General features: G+C 40.1%; 3 protein-coding genes across 4 annotated transcripts; all 3 read left to right on the forward strand.

Annotated features, from left to right (window-relative positions):
* The first annotated feature begins 2,092 nt into the window (after positions 1-2,092).
* On the forward strand, positions 2,093-6,759 carry LOC129362322 (caspase-8-like). The gene is made up of 5 exons (XM_055033789.1): positions 2,093-2,717; positions 2,793-2,827; positions 3,940-4,045; positions 4,146-4,704; positions 5,680-6,759. Exons 1-5 carry the CDS (start codon positions 2,390-2,392, stop codon positions 5,828-5,830), a joined length of 1,179 nt encoding a protein of 392 aa, XP_054889764.1. The 5' UTR covers positions 2,093-2,389; the 3' UTR covers positions 5,831-6,759.
* Positions 6,760-6,832: 73 nt separating this feature from the next.
* catip (ciliogenesis associated TTC17 interacting protein) lies at positions 6,833-11,215 on the forward strand. The gene is made up of 9 exons (XM_055032477.1): positions 6,833-7,524; positions 7,637-7,822; positions 7,898-7,953; positions 8,533-8,619; positions 8,894-9,064; positions 9,146-9,270; positions 9,403-9,479; positions 10,206-10,273; positions 10,407-11,215. The coding sequence occupies exons 1-9, from the start codon at positions 6,975-6,977 to the stop codon at positions 10,572-10,574; spliced, it is 1,488 nt and encodes a 495-aa protein (XP_054888452.1). The 5' UTR covers positions 6,833-6,974; the 3' UTR covers positions 10,575-11,215.
* Positions 11,216-13,600: 2,385 nt separating this feature from the next.
* Positions 13,601-20,182, forward strand: casp8 (caspase 8, apoptosis-related cysteine peptidase). 2 transcript variants are annotated; one of them, XM_055032710.1, is made up of 10 exons: positions 13,601-13,800; positions 14,519-14,649; positions 14,735-14,910; positions 15,800-15,905; positions 16,546-16,693; positions 17,347-17,390; positions 17,487-17,601; positions 17,741-17,868; positions 18,582-18,949; positions 19,856-20,182. In XM_055032710.1, exons 2-10 carry the CDS (start codon positions 14,533-14,535, stop codon positions 20,019-20,021), a joined length of 1,368 nt encoding a protein of 455 aa, XP_054888685.1. In that variant the 5' UTR covers positions 13,601-13,800; positions 14,519-14,532; the 3' UTR covers positions 20,022-20,182. The 2 variants fall into 2 exon arrangements, with proteins under 2 accessions (XP_054888685.1, XP_054888684.1); XM_055032709.1 differs by having other exon boundaries at positions 14,522-14,649.
* Positions 20,183-20,912: the final 730 nt, after the last annotated feature.

Below are 20,912 nucleotides of genomic sequence, written 5' to 3' on the forward strand. Positions count from 1 at the left end.
TCCATCCATCCATCTATTTTCCTGTCACCCTTCTCCCTAATGGGGTGGGGAGGTGCTGGTGCCTATCTCCAGCTGCGTTCCAGGCCAGAGGTGGGGCACACCCTGGACAGGTCGCCAGTCTGTCGCAGGGCAACACAGACAACCATGTTAATTGGAAAGACCAATTAACCTGACAGCCATGTTTTTGGACTGTGGGAGGAAGCCGGAGAACCCGGAGAGAACCCATGCATTCACAGGGAGAACATGCAAACTCCGTGCAGAAAGATCCCGGGCCGGGAATCGAACCCAGGAACTCAGCAGTGCTACCAACTGCGCCACTGTGCAGCCCCCTAAGTGATTTCTCAGTTTGTATAATTTGACACATTTTAAATTGAGATTTTTTTTCTCCTTTTATTTATATATATATTTTTGCTACAAATAAACCTGTCTTCATCATTCACCAGATTGTGGGTCTATTTTCTCCTTACGTCACATTTAACATCAGAAACCACTGTCTTTTCTTTCCCTTTAAGAGTAACAGAAGTGTAGGAGGTATAGTTAAAAAGGTAGATGAAGAAAATATTTTTGGGGAATGCAGTAAAAGTGGCTCGCCATTGGTCCAAACCTGGGACATTAAGTTGGTTTTCACTTCAGCTAAGATGTCACAAAACATCCAAAACAAAAAGATCAAATGAAGTTCAGCACGGTTACGGGAAGTTGAAACTTACCGATTGCTGACATTTACATTATGTTCACAAACAGTAAAAGGGTTAAAGGTTAGGACACGGTTTTATGTGTTTCTTTAATCCAGTGCTTCTCAATTATTTTCCGTTACGCCCCCCCTAGCAAGAAGAAAACTATTCGCGCCCCCCATTCCCCACCGTGACTATCCATCTCTGCATAACATTTTTTTCGCTGAAAAAACTCTAGCGGCTTATCGGTGTGATTGGGATGTAACGTATTTAAGTGACGCGCTAATTTATTTGGCTTCATGCTGTCCGCTGCGAGCATTTTTAGACACAGCAAACTCTTTCCTCCTCTCCAACTGTAGTCACAGTGAAGCCAAGCGCTAAATACGCTTCGTCGTATTTCCTCTTCTTAGCTTTCGGTTGACTTTCTGTTGTCTCATTATCTTTGTCTCTCTCCGCTTTTCTTTTCATCCCTGTGAAAAACTTTTTCATGTTGGGGGTTGTTGAATAACGGAGGCCATAGACAGAACGCAGTCGGAGCTTTTTGTTGACTTAACACTGCTAACCAAGGCAAACCTGTTGTCTTGTAAGTCATGAAATGTTGCACTGTCGCAAACGTGACAGAAGTAACAATGAGAGCGCCACTGCCGCCTACTGTGCGCAATTACACTTTATACTAGTTCGGCCAAAAAAAAGCCTGTTCCCCAGGATCACACGCCCCCCCAGGTATTGCACCACGCCCCCCAAAGGGGGCCCGCCCCACTATTTGAGAAGCACTGCTTTAATCCCACCATAGAACTTGCACCACGGTGCTGGTGCTAAAAAACGAGTTCACTGCTCTTATTGCTATACTTTCCTTTTTTAAACATGAGACGGTAGCAAAGACTACACTTTGACTGGACATTTTTCTATTTTATTCCATTACCTAACAGGCTAATACCGTCACCAGATGGAAGGTGTTGGCCTCAACCTATCAAGCTAAACACGTGAAATGTTGATGAGAAATTGAAACTACGGTGTTTGGTAATTAGAGTTCAGGTGCAAAGTGACCAGGTAGAGATGAAGGCATGAGACTCAAATGAAATAAAGGCAGTAAATTTGGCTCATTGAACTCCACTGAAAATGTGCAGTTCAGTTTTATTGTAACTGTACCAAACTAAATAGTGCGTAAATTCTTTATGAATGTGCTTATTAGGGAATATGCAAAAGAAACATCTAGAAGAACCGGGAGACAGTACAATGAGAGTTTTTCTTTTACTAAAACTTACTTAGTTTTTCTTTCTTTTCTTTTTTTTTTTTTTAGCTTACTAGTGTTTCTTTACTTACACGAGGAAATGAAAGCCTCCTGTTGAGGAAATGTCATTGCATAGTTTTGTATAGTCTTTTACCAGGAGGGGGCAGCAAACACCAACACTTTGGCTCAAGATATTTTACGAATGCTTTATTTCTCATCAACCGTGGCGGGATTTCCACTTCCTGGAAAAGTCCATCATTGTAGCTTTTAGACTTTAAACCCACCGGGCGGGATTTTTGGACCGTCCAAGTCGTGTGAAAATAGAAGTTCGCCTGGTTCTGGCTCGTAGGATATTGTTGACCTGCTCACCTGTCACTATTAGAAACCCTGCTTCAAAGGAAACAAGAGCAGCCTTGTCATTAAGGTATTCAGGTGCAGACGACTGAAGTTTTGTGTACTTGAACTCTCGCGCGTCATTCTCGCTGTCATGTCCGCCATGGAGAGACTGAAGCGCAATAAAACAAAACTCATCGAGGTTTTATGCTCAGACCACCCATTCATCCTCAACAAAGTTCAGGAGAGGAAGCTGATAACTTCGAGGGAATACAACAATCTCAAGAGCATCAACAAAGCGCACGCGGAGGACCACGTTATAGAGCTCGTGGACAAGCTGATGAATAAAGGAGAAGAAACCTGCCAAAACTTCCTGAAGTTACTGGAAACTGACGACGTTGCTGAAACTTATCCTGACCTGAAGAGCATAAATCTCCATGACGTTTTACTCCAGCCGGTCCAAGTTACCTCACCTTGCAGTGGTAATAAAAATGCTGGTGTTTATAATGTTTTAAAAGTTGAGGAAAGAGATTCAATGGTTTTGCTTTCACTTTTAGCTGACATGGTGCCTGAGACGAAAAGGCTGAAAAAGGTGAGTGAGTTCCTTCTACACAACGCTGTTAGTTTTACCCTGGATTTATTAAAGATAAGAGGTTTACCTGCATTTATTACCCGAGAATAATTGCAGGTATTGATTTTCAAATGTTGTTACACTTCTTAAGTCTGGAAGACCACTTTTCTACGCAAGATTTCAAAAGTATGACATATTAAATTTGCTTGTATCACTTTTTCAGTTTGGATAATTTGAAAATTTTGAAATATAGTTTTATTATTCTCGTGTTATTAATGTTTTTGGTTTTTTTGCTTTCAAATAAACTTGTCTTTTTTTATAACTACGGCACAAATGACCAATTATTGCATTTTAGTCCGTTTCAGTTGTTAGATTCAGGGATGATGTGCAGTTGCAATAAATTGGTCTATAAAAGATGTTGTACAACTTGAACAAATGAGAAACATTGCTGACATGACCTGTGGATTGAAATGAATACATTAACTCATTATCTTCATAATTCAAGCATTGCCATCTCAACATAATGGGATTTTTAAATAGCTATTATGAAAAAACAAGCCTGATTTCCCGATAGTTTGAGAAAATAGAATAATGTAACTTGATAACAAAAACTAACTGGAACTATTGCTTTATGAGCATGCAGATACTTCTAAGTAAACTAGAATATCACCAAAAAGTTCATTTAATTTGGTAATTTTGTTGAAAAACAGTGAAAGTCATAACATGATCCTTGAATTTTAAGATAGGTTAAAATTCAAACTAAAAAAAAGACCTTTTTTGTTTTTTAGTTTTATCATTTCCTTTGCTTTAATCAGGCGGTACCGATATTGCTGATATGTTGTTCAGCCTTAATTGAAACTGTCCTGAATAAACCGTACCACAAAATACCGTCTTAAACCGCACCAATACATCCTGCGTTGTTTGATGGAAACAAGGCAGTTGATGTGTTTTGTGTGATGTCGTCAGCTTCCAGTATTTAACTTTTTCATGATATTCAAGTTTTCTGGAATGTATCTGGATATATTAAAGGTTTACAAAGTTAGAATCATATAGAAATTTTGATTAGAACTTTTTTTTGTTGTTGTTTTTGCTATGAATTGAGTTTGAATGTGTTATGCTGTCTCTTGTTTTAGGATGAGGTTTATGAACTCAAAAGCGAGCCTGTTGGTCTTTGCCTGATCATCAACAATGAGAATTTCCACAGCCTCAATCAGAGAAGGGGGACAAACAAAGATGCCGGTATGTTCTCTTCGGTTTGCTTTTCAAAATGTAACTTTTCTCATGTTTGGTCAAGTTTAATTCCTCTCTTTTTTCAAAAAACTTTTTTAAAATCCCACAGAGCGACTTGCAAAGGTGTTCCGCTGGCTGGGCTTCAAGGTGCTGATGTGTAACGACCAAACCGGTGACCAGATGGAACAGACACTGAAGGTAGTTGCCTCTCCTCACAATGAGGAGATGCAACTCCAGCTACCGGAGTTGGGAGTTCAGGAATGGTGCGACGGCTGCCTCTCTGCTCCCCAGCAGCCGGTTCGGCACGGCGACGCCTTCGTTTGCTGCATTCTGAGCCACGGGTCGTTGGGTAAAGTTTTTGGGGTCGACTCACAGCCTCTGGTCATTAAAGAAATTAAAAGACTTTTTGTGGCCAGTAAGCTGCCAGTCCTTGCCGGCAAACCCAAAGTGTTCCTGATTCAGGCCTGCCAAAACGAGAAGCCGTTGGCAATACAACGAGGGGTGTTGCTGAAAGAGGTGGAGGAGGATAGTGCAACATCCATTCCTGAGGAAGCAGATTTTCTCGTTGCTGTTTCCACTGTTGAAGACTACGTCTCCTTCAGAGACCCAACATGTGGAAGCTGGTTTATACAGTCGGTGTGTGACCAGCTGGAGTTGCACTGCCCCAGGTAACTCATTATGTCTGGTAGATCTCATGTAAAATGTTTTCCAATTTGTACTTCTAACAGTATGACCAATGCCCTCTTTGTGTTTGATGTAGGATTTTTTTCTGTTCTACTCTATATGCAGTTATGGCAGTGCTTCTCAATTATTTTCCGTTACGCCCCCCATATCAAGAAGAAAACTATTCGCGCCCCCCACTCCCCACCGTGACTATCCATGTCTACTGCAGGCAGTATCAGCTCCTCTGCTATGGTGTGGGGCTTTTTGCACTGCGCAATTTGGTACGCCACCTTATATGATGCTAGCAGCGCTCGATGGTTTACTGAAGTAGCCTTCACAAAGCGGGATGACTGTTGGCAATATTCAGCACGTTTTCGCTGAAAAAACTCTACCGGCTTATCGGCGTGATTGGGATGTAACGTATTTAAGTGACGCGCTAATTTATTTGGCTTCATGCTGTCCGCTGCGAGCATTTTTAGACACAGCAAACACACCGGTCTTTCCTCTTCTCCAACTGTAGTCACAGTGAAGCCAAGCGCTAAATACGCTTCGTCGTATTTCCTCTTCTTAGCTTTCGGTTGACTTTCTGTTGTCTCATTATCTTTGTCTCTCTCCGCTTTTCTTTTCATCCCTGTTAAAAACTTTTTCATGTTGGGGGTTGTTGAATAACGGAGGCCATAGACAGAACGCAGTCTGAGCTTTTTGTTGACTTAACACTGCTAACCAAGGCAAACCTGTTGTCTTGTAAGTCGTAAAATGTTGCACTGTCGCAAACGTGACAGACGTAACAATGAGAGCGCCACTGCCGCCTACTGTGCGCAATTACACTTTATACTAGTTCGGCCAAAAAAAAGCCTGTTCCCCAGGATCACACGCGCCCCCCCAGGTATCGCACCGCGCCCCCCAAAGGGGGCCCGCCCCACTATTTGAGAAGCACTGAGTTATGGTGACATGTTTTTTTTTTCTTCTCCTAATTTCAGAGGTGAAGACTTTAATTCAATCCTGCTTCGAGTAAATGAGGCAGTGGGCCAGAAGGAGGGCTCCAAATATAACACAGGCCGGGCAAAACAGGCACCTGAAGTGAAGTTCACTCTGAGGAAGAAACTCGTTCTGATGCCTCGTTGCACTTGAAGTCCGACAGCGCCTGCAGAAGAGTGTGGCCTTGAGGACATTCTTTCTCTAAATGTATGTTTAGTGATGTATTTTTCACTATGCATCTGAAAAATGTATAGTGTGTGTAATTCACTTAGAATACTGTATTTTCCACTCTAATTTTTTAGTCTCAACTTTTGTTTTCCTCTTCCAAATTTAAAAGAGCCAAAAGAAAAGTGTGTGCTTTATTAAACACATATAAGTACACATGCCAAATATACAACTGCTCTAAATATCACATTCTGGCACACATCAGTCACTGCACAGCTTAATTTTCAATTTTAACATATTCATAATGTGAATGCGCATTGTAAGCCTACATGTGTAGATTTAAGTTATGAAATCCCAATAACAAACCCAATGTTGCTCAAGTGCCTAAATATTATTTGCAAACAGAAGCAAGATCACTTTTATGACTGTCGTCAAATTCAGAAGAAACGTAACCAATTTAGGAAAGCTTTTGATTTTCATTCATTCCATTAACTTAGAATTATTTGGCTGTAAGGAGGCTCACCTGTGGAGGCACAAACCAGACTTGCACAACTTCTGTCAGGAGCAATGGGACCACAAAGAAAGCAGACCGAAGTCAGACTGTTTACCCTTTAAAATACAAGAGAGGGAAAAGGAAACTATTGGGACTGCGATCAACTGATGGCTCTCCGAACCTCCTTTGTTTTTGCATGGACATGCCCTGCCTAACACTATTTTTGTCGCATATCATATTCGTTTACTCTCATTTTGTAACAAGTGTTTATTTTCAGAGCTCTGGTGGTGTCTCGCTGTTACTTTTCCACCATTTCCTTGCTTTTCCTAATTCATTTTAATTAGCAACAATACATTGTTACTTTTTTTTTCTTTAGAGGAAAAAATATATATGTGTAGATGCTTTATTCATGTTTAATTAAAAACAAGCCAAAAAAATGTTCTCTTGCCCTTTAATTGACCTGAAACATGGAAAAACTCGGTTTCACTGGCTGTATATCCGGATTCTACTGCGGCTGCGCGCTGACAAACGGCGTCGTTCCCATGACAACCCGAATGGAAGCTGGAGAGAACGTCGCAACTGAACCGTTGCTCGTGAGGAGTTTGTAAAACTACCGGAGGGACAAAAAGCGATACAATAATGCAGTCGATAAAGGAGGAGGAGGACGCCGCTCCTACTGTCGCTACAAAGTCACAACCTATGGAAAAGGTGAAAGCTTCAGAGGAGGCTGCCGCCGAAGAGTCTAAACATGACGACGAGTCAAAAGCTTCGGACCAGGTTGTCCCTGAAGAGTTCAAATACGAAGAGCCAAAAGCGCCAGAGGAAGCTGCCGCCGAAGAGCTGAACGTTTCAGACGAGGCTGTTTCTGGAGAGTCCAAACTCGAAGAAGAGCTAAATGTTTCAGGCGAGACTGTTTCCGGAGAGTCTAAACTCGAAGAAGAGCTAAATGTTTCAGGCGAGACTGTTTCCGGAGAGTCTAAACTCGAAGAAGAGCTAAATGTTTCAGGCGAGACTGTTTCCGGAGAGTCCAAACTCGAAGAAGAGCTAAATGTTTCAGACGAGGCTGTTTCCGGAGAGTCTAAACTCGAAGAAGAGTTCAAAGCTTCAGAAGAGGCTGTCGCTGAAGAGTCCCAATATGCGCACGAGCTAAAAGCGTCAAAGGAGGCTGTCAATTTCTTGATCTCCATAGGTAAATTTGACATTCACACGCCCACTTCTGTGTTAAAAACAGCAAACACGGGTTGGAAGAACCCCAGAACAGGTGTTTGGTGGTGCCAGCTGTGGCTTGTGTGTTCTGCCAGAGCCCGAGGAGCTGCAGAGGTGTGTGTTTTCAGAGTCTCTGGTGGTGCTGGCTGATAGCGGCGGAGTCCTGGGGGAGTTCGGCGTGTCTGTGGAGTTCACCCACAGAGCCCTGGAGCCCTGCGTGATTCTGCATGCTCGGAGCCACGGAGCTATCGACGGCTCTCCCTGTGGAACAACGGTGACCGGTGAGATCGGTTATCCATCAAGTGACGGTTCCAGGTGTGCTTTGTTGCACATCACTATATGTCTTGACTTTTAAGCTTACCTCACCGCTGACCTGGAGGTCCTGGAGGAAGACTACCATGAGTATGTCAAGGTGAGCCCTTTAAGCATCACCTCCTTTCAGGGCCGAACCAAACCTCTTTGGGGCCCCATGCAGATTTTCATTTGGGTCCCACCTAAGCCCCCCACAAACCATGCAAACAGTTGAGCAACAGATGCTCCATCATTAATATGTCAGCCTGTGTGTCAATTATTAGCACCATTTGTAATTAACTTTTATGGTACCGGTGTTATTATTAAAAATATTAACATTTTGAAATCCAAGGTGGTATTTAAATGTGCCACATTATTTTAACTATTTAAAACTAACATCAGCAGACTAACATATGTTATATTTCCCAAACAGTAGAAGAAATTAGCCTATTATTTGTGTACCAACACAAATAGCCTGCTAACCTGTTACTTTTTCATGTGTAATAGTATTTAGTTTACATTATTTATTGTTCTTTTTTTTTCTTACGCTTGTTTTTTGCTCTTGAGGGCCCCCTGGTGATGTGGAGGCCTTAAGCAGCCACTTAACTTTGATGTGCCTACTTTTAAGAAAAAACCTAATTGTTTATAGCAAAGTTTATCGTTTTAACAGTTTGCTTTTCCTCTCTAAAAACTTATTTAGCTCGACAGTTACAATGTTGAGAAGAGGAGTCACATGATGCAACGTGACAAAATGATGGTGATCAACAAATTCACCGCCATGGGAGAGGTAAAAATGAACAATGTCGCTTCTTGTGTTTTCAATGCCCTTGGAAAACTATTCATATAGTTAAACCTTTGCACATTTTGTCATGTTAAAACCATAATTTTCAAAACATTACTTCTGTTTCACAAGACAGAAGAAATGCCAAGTGTTATAAAGAGCTTTGAACATATTTTTAGCATCAACCCGTCTTTGTATTGACACCTGGCAGACAATAGCATGCCTTTGGCTGTTGGATTACCCGTGGCTGTATTTTTTCTTGGAATGAATGTGAGCGAAGGACGTGACCGAGGAGGAGAGTGTGACTTATCCCATGTCTGTCCTGAGTGGCCTGGTCACCGAGGGATCCAGCATGCTACTGATGCGTCTCATGGCTCTGAGGAAGAAAGTTCCAAAGAACATGGTCTTCATCATGTTGGACCAAAGTTTACATATAAATCAAACCACTTTTGTAAGTAACTACAGCTGTGAGCGTGCGCCAGGAGAACGTTAGCATGTTGGGCTAAACCGTGATGTTTTGGTGCACAAACAGAGTGAACTGGGCGTGAAGAAAGTACAGGTTCACGGTGAGACCGTGCAGGTATTTGGGCTTGAGAGGATGGTTGGTTCCGCTGATGCCGACCATTCCACGTGGCACTGCTACTTCCTTGACAACGGGTGAGCTCATGTTCGTGATTAGGATGAGTAGAAGAAATTTGGCTTGCAACAAGTAAAAACTACTGTTTAAAATCGTTTTGGAAAATGATCTAATTGAGGTTTTAATCTGCCTGAAATGTTTTTTGTTATTAGTCACTTGGCCAGCAGAAAGCAGGTGGGATCTCCAGTCACAATGAAGGTTATGCAGGAGCTTTCAAAGAAATACAGAGGTAAATGATTGAAGTTTGACACCTTGTTGTAGTTTCCTACACAACCTCTTCCATTACTTTGATGAGCTAATGAGCCGTTGTTCACAGGATGTTTTTGTGCATGCTTTGTCAGGTGATAAAAGAAAATAATTTTCTGAGAGGAAATTCAGTTATGTGCTTCTGAAAAAAAAGATATTTCAGCAAGAGCTCCCTAAGTTTAGTTTGTCGTAAAATCTCAATTTTATCATATTCCAGTTGTCCAAAAGTCATTTTTGTTTAAAAGTAAAAAATAAAAACCACTTTTTTCTTTGCAAAATATGTTTTAGGCAACAACAACAAAAAAAACTTTTAGTAAGGTGACAATATCTAAGAGATTATAAAGAAACTTCAGAAGCTGATATACATAGGCACAATGGTACTTGAATTCTTTTGGCTGGCATTTGCAAAATAGCCAATCCAGAACTAACTGCATGAATGCAGTGCTGTTAAAAAGAGTATTTCCCTTTTACAACTTTCTCCTGTTATTCTTTTTTAGATGATACTTACATGTTTCAGATCATCAAAAAACTTCAATATGAATAAATTTTTCACAGCATGGGTACACAATGCTTTGTTTTATATGTACAAAAATGAAGTAGAATGGGACAAAAATGTAATGCATGGATACAAAATGACCCTAAATATCCCAAAGAGGAGCTATGTTGACAGAGGAATCATTTATGTTTGTTTGTTTTCTCTCTGTGTCAGGCCATATGAAGGTCCCTCTGGTGTGGCAGGAAGACATGCAGTTGTACTCTCTGTATTTGGATAAAAAGGTAACCAGTGATGTTTTTACAAAACAAAGACTTATTATTGCATGCTTATTTATTTAAAGTCGGTCAAGGTAATCGCAAACCTTCCCAACGAACAGAAGAGTATTAATTGCATCCCTGTTTCTCGCTGTGGCAGGACTTTCTGAAGGCAGAACACAATTCATACCTGAGGGAGCACCCAGAGCTCCGAGCCCTCCTGTCAGATTTCATACAGGACTTGCTGATTGTGAAACCGGACAACGTCTTCCAGTTTGCTCGAGAATATTTCCCTCCTTATTCCACCTGCCATTCCCCCGGAGTCTAACCGGAAAACCCCCTCAGCCTGAAACGCTTCAGCTGGAACGTCACCCACATCTAAAACATTATTTCCTTGCTTGATGCCCGTCAGTGCTTTTATAAACTTCATTGTAATTTTTAATTAGTTTACCTTAAGGCAGTGATGTGCACCCCAGGCCTCGAGGGCCGGTCTCCTGCAACTATTAGAAGTGTCTCTACTTCAACACACCTGAGTCAAATAATGAGGTCATTAGCAGGACTCTGGAGAACCTGACTGCACTTAGGAGGTGATTCGGTTATTGGATTCAAGTGGGTTGGACCAGGGAGACATCTAAGAGTTGCAGGACACCAGCCCTCAAGGACCTGGATTACCCACTCCTTCCTTAAGGTATGAAGGGGAACTTTAAAATGGCATACTTGGTAATCTAAGGGATCTAAATTAACTGATTTGTTTTAAAGAGAACTGTTATAGGTTGGTTGGTCATGAGTTCTTCTGAGTTCATGAGTTCTGGGTTCACTATGTGGAGGGAGTTTCTCCATAGAAGTAGAATAGACTATTCTGTGGAGTATTCTGGCATGTTTTTTGCTGTAAAAATGAGTCAGCTTTGTTGTGCGTGACATTTTTTCTTAGGGAACCTAAATTTTCTGAATAAATTGACATGCACCTAATCTGAATACATTTTTATTGACAAAGTAATCACTGAGACAAAGTAAAAATAACAAATCCAAACTAGAAAATTTCTGAAGAAATTTAACCGGGGCCTGCCAAAGGGTACCTGTTGGTTTGGACCCAGCGTTCTGATGCAAAAAATTTGTATCAATGCTAACCTTAACAATAAAATCTTGAATAACTTGACTAACATGGTCTTGAACCATTCAGTATGTTAAAATTAATGTATAAGCTAAAATTTGCCAAAATACAAATGCCATACCAGTGATGGCATGTGGGCCATCACTAGCATGTTGTCTGTAATTGACGTACTCCATTCAATATACTAAACATGGCTAATAAGCAAGAGAACTAGCTAATACCCAATTTAAGATATAATGCTAATGCTGACCTGAGATAAGCTAGAAGGCTAACTGGCAGCCATTCCTATAAATCAAATTAACCGTGTTTGTGCTTCTCTTCTTCAGTCCACCCAAAATGTAGAACAAATGAGTTGCTCTGTGGAATCTGGAAATAAAGGGAGATGAATCACAGTCATCAGTGATGTCACAGAGAATGAGTGACATCACTGGTTCAGAAAGCTACTAGAAGCCTGTTGTGTGTGTGTGTGTGTGTGTGTGTGTGTGTGTGGTGTGTGTGGTGTGTGTGTGTGTGTGTGTGTGTGTGTGTGTGTGGTGTGTGTGTGTGTGTGTGTGTGTGTGGCAAAAGACAGAAAACAAAATGAGGGTGAGTACCCAGGTTCTGCCTTGTCAGCTAATAGCAAATATGAAAAAATAAGATGAAAAATAATGAGGGTGAAAGTAGCCTCACGCTAGATTAACTCAGACCACCTCTATTATGAATCACTGGAAGAGTCAACAGCATTCATGTGAAGCCGTCTAATTGGTCTTGTAAGGGACGGAGGGCGACCTTCTCACCTATATTTTTTTCTTTATCGTTGCTCTTACATGCTATTATTGTCATTCAGCCTAATTCAGTTTACATATTAAGCGCCAATTCACAACAAATGTAACCAATAGTCAGAAGCAAGAGATCTAGTTGGGGCCTGCCCATAACAATGCATAGGGAGAGCATTGATACGGGCACTGAACTGACTGACTCGCGAATCTAAAATAATTTTCATACAACCATGAAGTTGTGTAAGACAAGGAATGTCATTGGCATCTAACAAAAGATGGGACAGTGCACAAAGGGTATTGTTTTTACAAATATTTCTGTTTATTTGCATTTTAGCAAAAAATTTTCTTGTCAAAAATCATTTATGCTCTACTCATAAATAATAATAAATAATGTAAATAATCAGTTATTGTTATAATTGGCATAACAGCAATTGACCTAAACTTTCTGTAATTGCTGACCAACCTTTTGGATGTTACCACTGGCATTATGAAATGTTGTCTTTGGTGAAGAGCTCCAAGTCTTTTACTTCAAAATCCTTCTTTGCTGTCACCCACGTCTTTACGTCTCTTCGCAGAATCTCCCTGAGATTCAAGGCAAGACTCTGACTGGTACACTAATAATACCCGTCAAAAACTTAAATCACACTAAAACGATTTTTATGCCGTTTGACGTATTTGGAATTATATTCTAAATATCCTCAGTGTTGAGACTCTTTATATTTAAGGATTTCTGCAAAACAACACTAAAGAAATATTTAATTTTGCTATTCATTAGCAATGAGTTGTGTTGATTTCAGTATGTGTAAATTGAAATATTTGTCTTTTTAATAAAGCAATCATTTATAGATTGGTTTCTGCCTTTTCTCTTTTTACCTCATTTATGGTTTTATTTTCACATAAGATGTAGACCCAGGTAAACGTGTTTAACCATTAAAAATAGTTTCTACGTGACATGCTTCAGATATTACACACTTTCTTGATAAGAAAATGTTGGAACTATTTTTTTAAATCTATTGTGCCACCTTGACCATCGCAATAACATCATTCTGGTATAGAAAAAAAATATTTTAATACTATTTTTGCTTTTACTTCAGACAGCATGAACAATTTTTTTTTTTTTTTTTTTAGGATTTTCTTACTTACGTTCCAAGCAAATGCCACTCACAACATGGCGGCAACCATGACGTACCTTCCGGATGTTTCTGCGTCTTCTGACTGTCTGATTTCGCAACGCAAAACAGGAAAAGCAGAGAAAACCTTTAACATTAAAAGCCCGGAGTGTTTTGGTGAATATTACGAACGTTTACCAAGCATCCCAAATGAAGCTGTCGTAGACTAATTTTCTAATAATAATAATACTAATAATAAATAACTAAAAAGTAGAAGAGGGAAAAAAGAAAGCAAGACAACGTGACGTAATTTGAAGAACGGAATCGCAGTGCTGAACGACGATGACGTTCTGCTGACCGCTCGGTCTGAACACGCGCTCATTTCCTCTGAAAGTGAAACGAGCTCATTCCACTCAGCGAAAAGCTGCTTTCATGACCACCACCCAGTTCGGTACTTTGTGTTTTAGTTTCGAGGAGAAATTCCCCCGCCCCCTACTCCCACCAAGTTATCAACGTCTGGAGAGACTTTTCTTCTTTTCGTCGCTTTTGCTTGACCTCGTCAGCCGTCGGCTTCAGGTGAGTATTGTAGTTTCAAACTTCGATATCCCGGGGTGACAAAGTTCCTGAAAAGTTAGGTAATGAGAGGCAGTGATGCCTAGTGCGGTGTGAAAACGTTTTCTGTCACTGAAATAGTTTCTTTTTTTAGTAGGAACGATTTAAAGTTTACTTTTGTTCAGTGACGACATTACGACGTAAGCTGAATTGATGTATACGTGATATTAATGTAGAACATAAAACGTTTCACTGATTTAAATTAGCGACTTTTTTCTTCTTATTATTTTTTAATTAGTTCTGAACTATGTTTTTCGTTGCCCTTTTCGTTGCCCTATGTTCAGAACTAATAGTTCAGAACTACTTACTTACAGACTCACTAACAGCAGTACAAAAATAATCAAGTTACATACGAAAAAACCCAAAATCCATAACAGCCTCTGTGTGTTATGATGGGAGTTCATTGTTTTAATGCGGAAGTACTCCTGTTTTTCTGTCCAGTTTCACCGTGCTGTGTTTCCATGTAGTTTCTCTAGGAGCATACCAAAGATTTAGTTCAAGTCAAGTTACAACAAGAATCCAAAATTAGTTCATCACAGAAAAGGAGAGTCAGTAAAGTCCTCGCTTGCTGGAATTTATCAGTCTGATGGAAAAGAAAGAAACTTATCCTGTTGGGACCTTTTCACAGATGCGCTCTTATTTATGTTTTTTTTCCTTCTTCTTTTTTAATCTTCATCCCCAGCAGCTCCAGCTTTAATGGCGGAGATGGACAGGCGACTGCTGTCCCGGATTGACGACAACCTGGACTCTGGAGAGGTAGCCGACCTGTGCTTCCTGTGTAGCGACATCATCAACAGAAAGCAATTTGAGGAGGTGAGCGGCATAAGTGCGTCTGACGTTTCTCTCCTCAGCAGAGAAACTTCAGTGTTTTTTTTTGTTGTTGTTGTTTGTCCCGCAGATCAAGTGTGCAAGGGACTTGTTTGTGAAACTGGAGGAGAAAGGTTTCCTGAATAGTACATTCCTCGCTGAGCTGTTCCGCACCATCCGTCGAGCAGATCTCCGCCAAGTGCTGGAAAACGACAGCAGAGAAAGGGAGGAAACGGACGCCTCTCCTGCTTACCTGTCTCAATACAGGTAACAAGGGTCCTGATGTAGCAGTGTCGATCAAGTCGTACCTGGCTTGTTACTTTGAGTATGAGGTTCAGGGTTCCTCCACATTTTGTGCACAAAGCATTCCAAAATTAACATTTCCGAGTTCTCAGGCCTTTACGTTGATTTTACATTTGAAAACACTCATGTTTGCCATGCACCCGTGGCAGGTATTTATACTTTTGGCACAAACTAAATATGACATCTTGAAAAGACACTAAGAAGAAGTGGATAAGAAGACCAGAGGGGATAACGACAAAACGACTGAAAGTGAAACGGGGCACGAGGAAGGATGGAAAGAAAGAAGGATCCTATAAAGGGCATGAGGGAGAAATGACACAGGAAAGAAACCAGAAAGGAGGAAGTGGAACGAAGGAATAAGGACATGAGGAAGGGCAAAACAAAGGAAGGGAAGAGGAATAACAATTAGACTGCCTGAAGATGCTAAGTTATATATATTTAGCAATAAATTGTTTGCATATTTATTTCTGTATTTATAGGCACTCCTGTGATATTTCAGTGTTTTTTCTGTGTTCCGGTGTCCAAGCGACATCTTGTTACCAATTTCATTGCTGTCCCTTTGTGCAACAACAATATAATAAGTCTTATGAAAAACAGCAAATTGACACAAAGAAAAGTAAGTCAGAAAGATTCAAGAAAGGACAAGAAAGACACATAAAGGAGGACATAAGGGGAGGATGGAAGGAACTGAAGTCACGAGAAAAACTACAAAATGAAGGACACAAGAAAGAAGGGATAGAAAAGCAGACACAAAGACAGAACTAGATTTAATTCTGTTCTAATTGTAGACACTAGAGCAGAACTGAATAAGTTTCAATTTGTTTCATTTGAACTTGTCTGCTCTCACCCCAAGGTTGATGCTGTATAAAATACACGAGGATCTGACCGATGACAAGGTGGAGAAGTTGAAGTTTCTAGTCAACGATCAGATCACCAAACGACACCTGGACAAGAGCAGCGTGAGAACACACGCACACAGCCGCACACTTTGAATGTCAACTTTCCACGCTTGTCATTCAGAATAGCAAATAATTACCTAAAATCATTACTTTGTACTTCAACAATATGTTGACCTGTCGCAATAAATCAGTTATTTGATTAATCGTATGATAAATTAAAAGGAGCTCCCATCATTTTGAATCACATGATTTGTTGTTTGTCTCTATTCTGTCTCTCCTTCTACCAAAAACTGGCTGACAAAAGTCTTCAGTCAGTCTCCACCAGCCCTTGTTTGAGTCTCGTTTTAAAGAACTTTGTTTTGTTTACAGACACTTCACAGTTCCTTATATGGAATGTTTCTGTTGTTTTGTTTAGTCATTTTGGATATTTAAAATGTAAAGCTCCAGTGTTAAATGGTAATTAGAATTTATAGCTTGGTGGCCTTATAGATTGTGTCCTTGCATTATCATAGACTTGAAAACGGTCTCAAAAGAACAATATTATCGTTTATCGCAATAACGTCTAAGATGACTTATCGTCCAGCAAAGTGTTCTGTTGTGACAGGCTCGGTGGTGGATGGCGCTTTGTAGTTTCCATGAAATTTGTGAAAATGTTAAGTAAAAGAAAAACCAAGAACCTTCCTCTCTCTGAATATTACAGACGGCTTTAGACGTGTTTGCTGAAATGGAGAAGGCAGGTCTGATCTCCAAAAACAACGTCGATAAACTCCACGAGCTCATGATCAACATTGGGGATAGACCGCTGGCTGAAACTGTCAAAAAGTACAAAGACGTGCTCCCTCCCACAGGTAAACATGAAACATTTTGTGATAAAGATTGTTTGCGTGTAGCTCTGACATACAGATGGTCTTTCTACGTTTCCCTTAATGGGGTGTAAGGTGACAGTTCTCTTCTGCCAGAGTTCAAGAGATTCCCAACTTGACTCAGTTAACCAAAGAAAGAGGCTAATTGGCGATTTAATAATTTTAGAAGGACTAACTTTCTCTTCATGGTCCAAAGTTTCTTACTTTCCGATTCTTTGTCGTACAAGTCACGTATGAGAGCCAAAGACAGAGATAGCACATGTGACTTTGATGACCCAATCAAAGAAGACTTTTCATGTAACGGGTAAAAACAAGTTGCCAAAATTCAGAGCATATTGCCAAATTAGGACTTCCTATGTGGCATTGAAGAAATTGAACATATCCAGCTAGACTTAATCACAGTATTGGCATAGGCAAGTTGGTGCAAAACCCAGGAAAACCTTTATTACTTTGGAAACGCATCACTTTGTGAAAGCCATTCTAACAACTAAACTAAACACTTATTTAAGCTACTAGAACTTAGCTTTAAGGAACTATCTAGGAAAACGGAGTGCTTGTATGCGAAAGACCAAAGTACAAAGATGTGTTTATGCTGCTGTATTTAAAATAAATGAGTACAATTTATATCTGTCTTTCAGGTCCAGATTGTAGTGCGCAACAGGCGACGACGCCATCTGAAGACGTAATTGACTTGAACAATCCGAGTTGCTTCTTCTATCATTTTTTTGTTTAATTGCAGGCCTTTTGTCTCAGCGGGCTCTGTACTTTTGTCCTGTAGGTAGACGAGTTCTATAGTCTGAACCAGAATCCTCGAGGTTTGTGTGTGATCATCAGCAATGAGGACTTCATGGGATTGAAATACAAAAAACGTCTTGGAAGCAAAAAGGACAACGGTGGGTTTTTCTACTTTTGAAATGACTTTCGGTCCTGATTTGCGTACTTCTATAAAGTTTTATGTGTTGCATTTACTGGCCTGTTGAAGTCATGAATCTAAATGTGCTTTGGTTTGGATTTTTCTTCTGTGTGACGCAGAAAATCTGAGCAAGCTGTTCAAACGCTTCGGCTTTGTTCCGGTCTTACACAAAGACCTGACGGCCAAGAAGATTACAGAGACGCTCAACAAGCTGAGCCAGAGGGACTTTTCTAAGGAGGATGCCCTGGTAAGGGATTTTTTTCTGACCGGTACATACAACGGTTTTCTATTTATGTATTTTAAATAGTGTAAATCACATACACTCACATTTACCAGCTAAATTTATTAGACTAGACTGCCTTCTTTAGAACTGTCTTTGATGTCTATTATGTAACATTTATTGAAAAATTAAATTTTTGACATATTTGTTAAAACTGTCATCATGTCGTGACAAGACTGATAATCTGCGAAAAGATTGGTTTCCTACATCTCCTCCCTAAGCCACTGCTGTTGCCTGAGGAAATGCACCGACCAAAAACAACCAATCAGAGCTAAGGGGAGGGTCTTGGCTCACTTGGATTGGTTGTTTCTAGTCAGCACTGAGAAGGCAGAGGAGTTCAATTTTTCACAGATTATCTGTCTCATAACATGCTGTAATGATATAGTGGCAGCTTCAAAAAGTATGTACAAAAAAAGAAAGTACAAAAAAACTTTAAAAAAAAATACAGTTTACATTCTTGTCCTGAGAGATTTTTGGCCCATTTTGACTTGATAGGATCACACGATTGCTGCTGATTTGTTAGCTGGATGTTCCTCTGTTCCAGCGCATCTCAAATCCTCTAGGTTCATTTGATTAGTTGTTACTGTTTAAGCTAAACTTATCAAAATCCAAGTCTAACTAGGAGATGATACACCTGGGGAATAATTCCCTGCCCCCTCTTCTTTCTTATCCTCTGTAAGGTGGTGTGTGTGCTATCCCACGGAGAAAAGGGCGCCATCATTGGCACTGATGAAAAGGAAGTGACACTGGAACAAATATTTGAGCCGTTCAAGAACGTTTCCTCCTTGTTTGGGAAGCCCAAACTCTTCTTCATTCAGGCATGTCAGAACGAGGTGCCTTCGGCGACAACTCAAAAGACAAACCAGGATGACCCATCCAAAGAGACGGCACCCAATTCTGTCTTCTCGGACGCAAGTTGTCCTTCTAAGGATGGAGACATTTTGATTGGCATGGCCACAGTGCCTAACAACAACGCTTATCGGCACACAGAAGATGGCTCCATATACATCCAGGTACTCTGCGAGGAGCTGGAAAAAGCAGCTAAAAGGTGAGGTGTGTTTCTTTTGTGGTAAAGTATTTGCTCCAGTTCACGCAAAGGTCTGGTATAATTTTTGAGTGTTACCGCCATTGTTGGATTGTAAGCAACTTAAACCAAGTTCAATTTGTTGTTGTGGTTTTATTGTTTGTTTTTTATGGAGTAGTCTGAGGAAAAATTAAGAATATATATATATATATATATATATATATATATATATATATATATAAAACATCGGTTGGACCCAATTTAACATATATATGTAATATATATATATATATATATATATATATATATATATATATTATATATAGATAGATAGATAGATAGATAGATAGATAGATAGATAGATAGATAGATAGATAGATAGATAGATAGATAGATATTTCCATTACTTAAAGGCACAAGTGAGCCTAATATTTATTTAAATATGATAAACACTGAACAAACTAATTTTAGCATGAATACATGTTGGTATGCATCGGTTGATATTTTCTGTTCAATATATTTTCGTTTCTTTAAAAAACGTTTTCCAACACTCCTTAAGTAGGCCCCTGGAAACACTTTGTCAGTGACCCACCAGTAAGTCTTAAAGAAAAGTAGCAGGTGTCAGGGACAAAAAGTAAAATAACAGGTTTTAAGCTATGCATTAAGCCACAAAATGGCGGCCAGAACCCGACCTGCTGTTCGCTGACCCTGAACGTAGTTTGTGCTAACTTCTTTGTGCTAGTTAGCACAAAGGAAGCGGGAAGCCAGCCATAATCCAGTCCAGAAAAATCAACTTTAAAATGTTTCCAGTCTTCCAGGTCTGGAGCAACCTTGGTCTTCTATACTGTGTTTTGGTGTTGTGTTGCCAAGATGTGCAAATCAGATCGCATAAATTATAAATTTGTTTTCTTTTTCTTGTTTTATTCGCAGCCCGAACAGAGAAGACATCCTCACCGTCTTAACGCGTGTGAACAGGAAGGTCAACACCCATAATTTGATACGTAGCAGGCAGATGCCAGAGCCCAAATACACTCTCACCAAGAGGCTCGTCTTGAGATTTGTTGAACTGTCTGGAACCGTGCCTACGATGATCTGACAGGCGCTGGATTCTAGTTTACAAGTGTGTATGGATATGAGTCTTTGAGTTTCTGAATGGTTCTGTTTGTTAGGAAAATTTTTGTATTTTGGTAAATCAAACATAAAAGTCGTCATAGAATCACGTACTTTGAAATTTATGAAATAAATCGAGAAGAAAATAAAAAATGTCTCTGTGTTTCATTTTCATTGAAGAGCTGCAGTGCTGGTCACTGATCGAACACAGCTTAAAAATGCTGCTTTGTGCGGCCATCTTGGACTCTATAATACAGGTGTGTTGCTACAGGCCAGACGACAGGCAGAGGGTTTGATACAAAGAGTTTGTGGAACATGTCAAAGTCTCAGGAATGTCCTCATCAAAAGTGATTTTTGGCATTTTAGGTTAAAGATAAAAAATCTACATTTTGATCACATCCATTCATGAGTGAGTTTTCAGTTTGTTCTGTGCTGCACATCATTCTGAGGGAAACCAAGACTTTAGAGAAGGCACTGTGATGTCACAGTGTTGCACTTTGATGTCACACTGCCACACTGTGACATCAGAGTGCGACACTGCGATGTCACAATGTTCATTTGATGCCATGGAGTCTGAAGACTGTTTCTGTTGCGTCAGTGTCTGCGATGTCACAGAGTCGCACTCTGATGTCAGTGCGTGTCACTGATGTCGCAAATTATATTTCACTAGTTTTTGTGAAATATAATTTGAATATAAACCTGAGTTTCTAAACAGTTCATAAACTGCTGAAATGCGTGCATTTTTGTGATGTCTCCCTTGGATTTGGCGGCTGCATTTGCTGAAGAAACTGAAACGAGCATGTCATATCCCCACATACAGAGCTACATCTCAGGTTAAGACGCAAGTAGGGTAAACGTTTCATAAATCGCAACTGTG

Source organism: Poeciliopsis prolifica, unplaced genomic scaffold (assembly GCF_027474105.1).
Source record: "Poeciliopsis prolifica strain line A6 unplaced genomic scaffold, Auburn_PproV2 SCAFFOLD008, whole genome shotgun sequence".
Taxonomy (NCBI): Eukaryota; Metazoa; Chordata; class Actinopteri; order Cyprinodontiformes; family Poeciliidae; genus Poeciliopsis; species Poeciliopsis prolifica.

Excerpts from the sequence above, each read along its gene's own strand:
- LOC129362322 (XM_055033789.1), top strand. The coding sequence starts at position 2,390 with ATGTCCGCCATGGAGAGACTGAAGCGCAATAAAACAAAACTCATCGAG. Across the intron at positions 2,718-2,792 it reads AGTTACCTCACCTTGCAGTG|CTGACATGGTGCCTGAGACG; the intron begins GTAATAAAAATG and ends TTTCACTTTTAG. Across the intron at positions 2,828-3,939 it reads AGACGAAAAGGCTGAAAAAG|GATGAGGTTTATGAACTCAA; the intron begins GTGAGTGAGTTC and ends CTCTTGTTTTAG.
- catip (XM_055032477.1), top strand. The coding sequence starts at position 6,975 with ATGCAGTCGATAAAGGAGGAGGAGGACGCCGCTCCTACTGTCGCTACA. Across the intron at positions 7,954-8,532 it reads ACTACCATGAGTATGTCAAG|CTCGACAGTTACAATGTTGA; the intron begins GTGAGCCCTTTA and ends AAACTTATTTAG. Across the intron at positions 9,271-9,402 it reads TGCTACTTCCTTGACAACGG|TCACTTGGCCAGCAGAAAGC; the intron begins GTGAGCTCATGT and ends TTTTGTTATTAG.
- casp8 (XM_055032710.1), top strand. The coding sequence starts at position 14,533 with ATGGCGGAGATGGACAGGCGACTGCTGTCCCGGATTGACGACAACCTG. Across the intron at positions 14,911-15,799 it reads GCTTACCTGTCTCAATACAG|GTTGATGCTGTATAAAATAC; the intron begins GTAACAAGGGTC and ends TCTCACCCCAAG. Across the intron at positions 17,869-18,581 it reads TTTCTAAGGAGGATGCCCTG|GTGGTGTGTGTGCTATCCCA; the intron begins GTAAGGGATTTT and ends ATCCTCTGTAAG.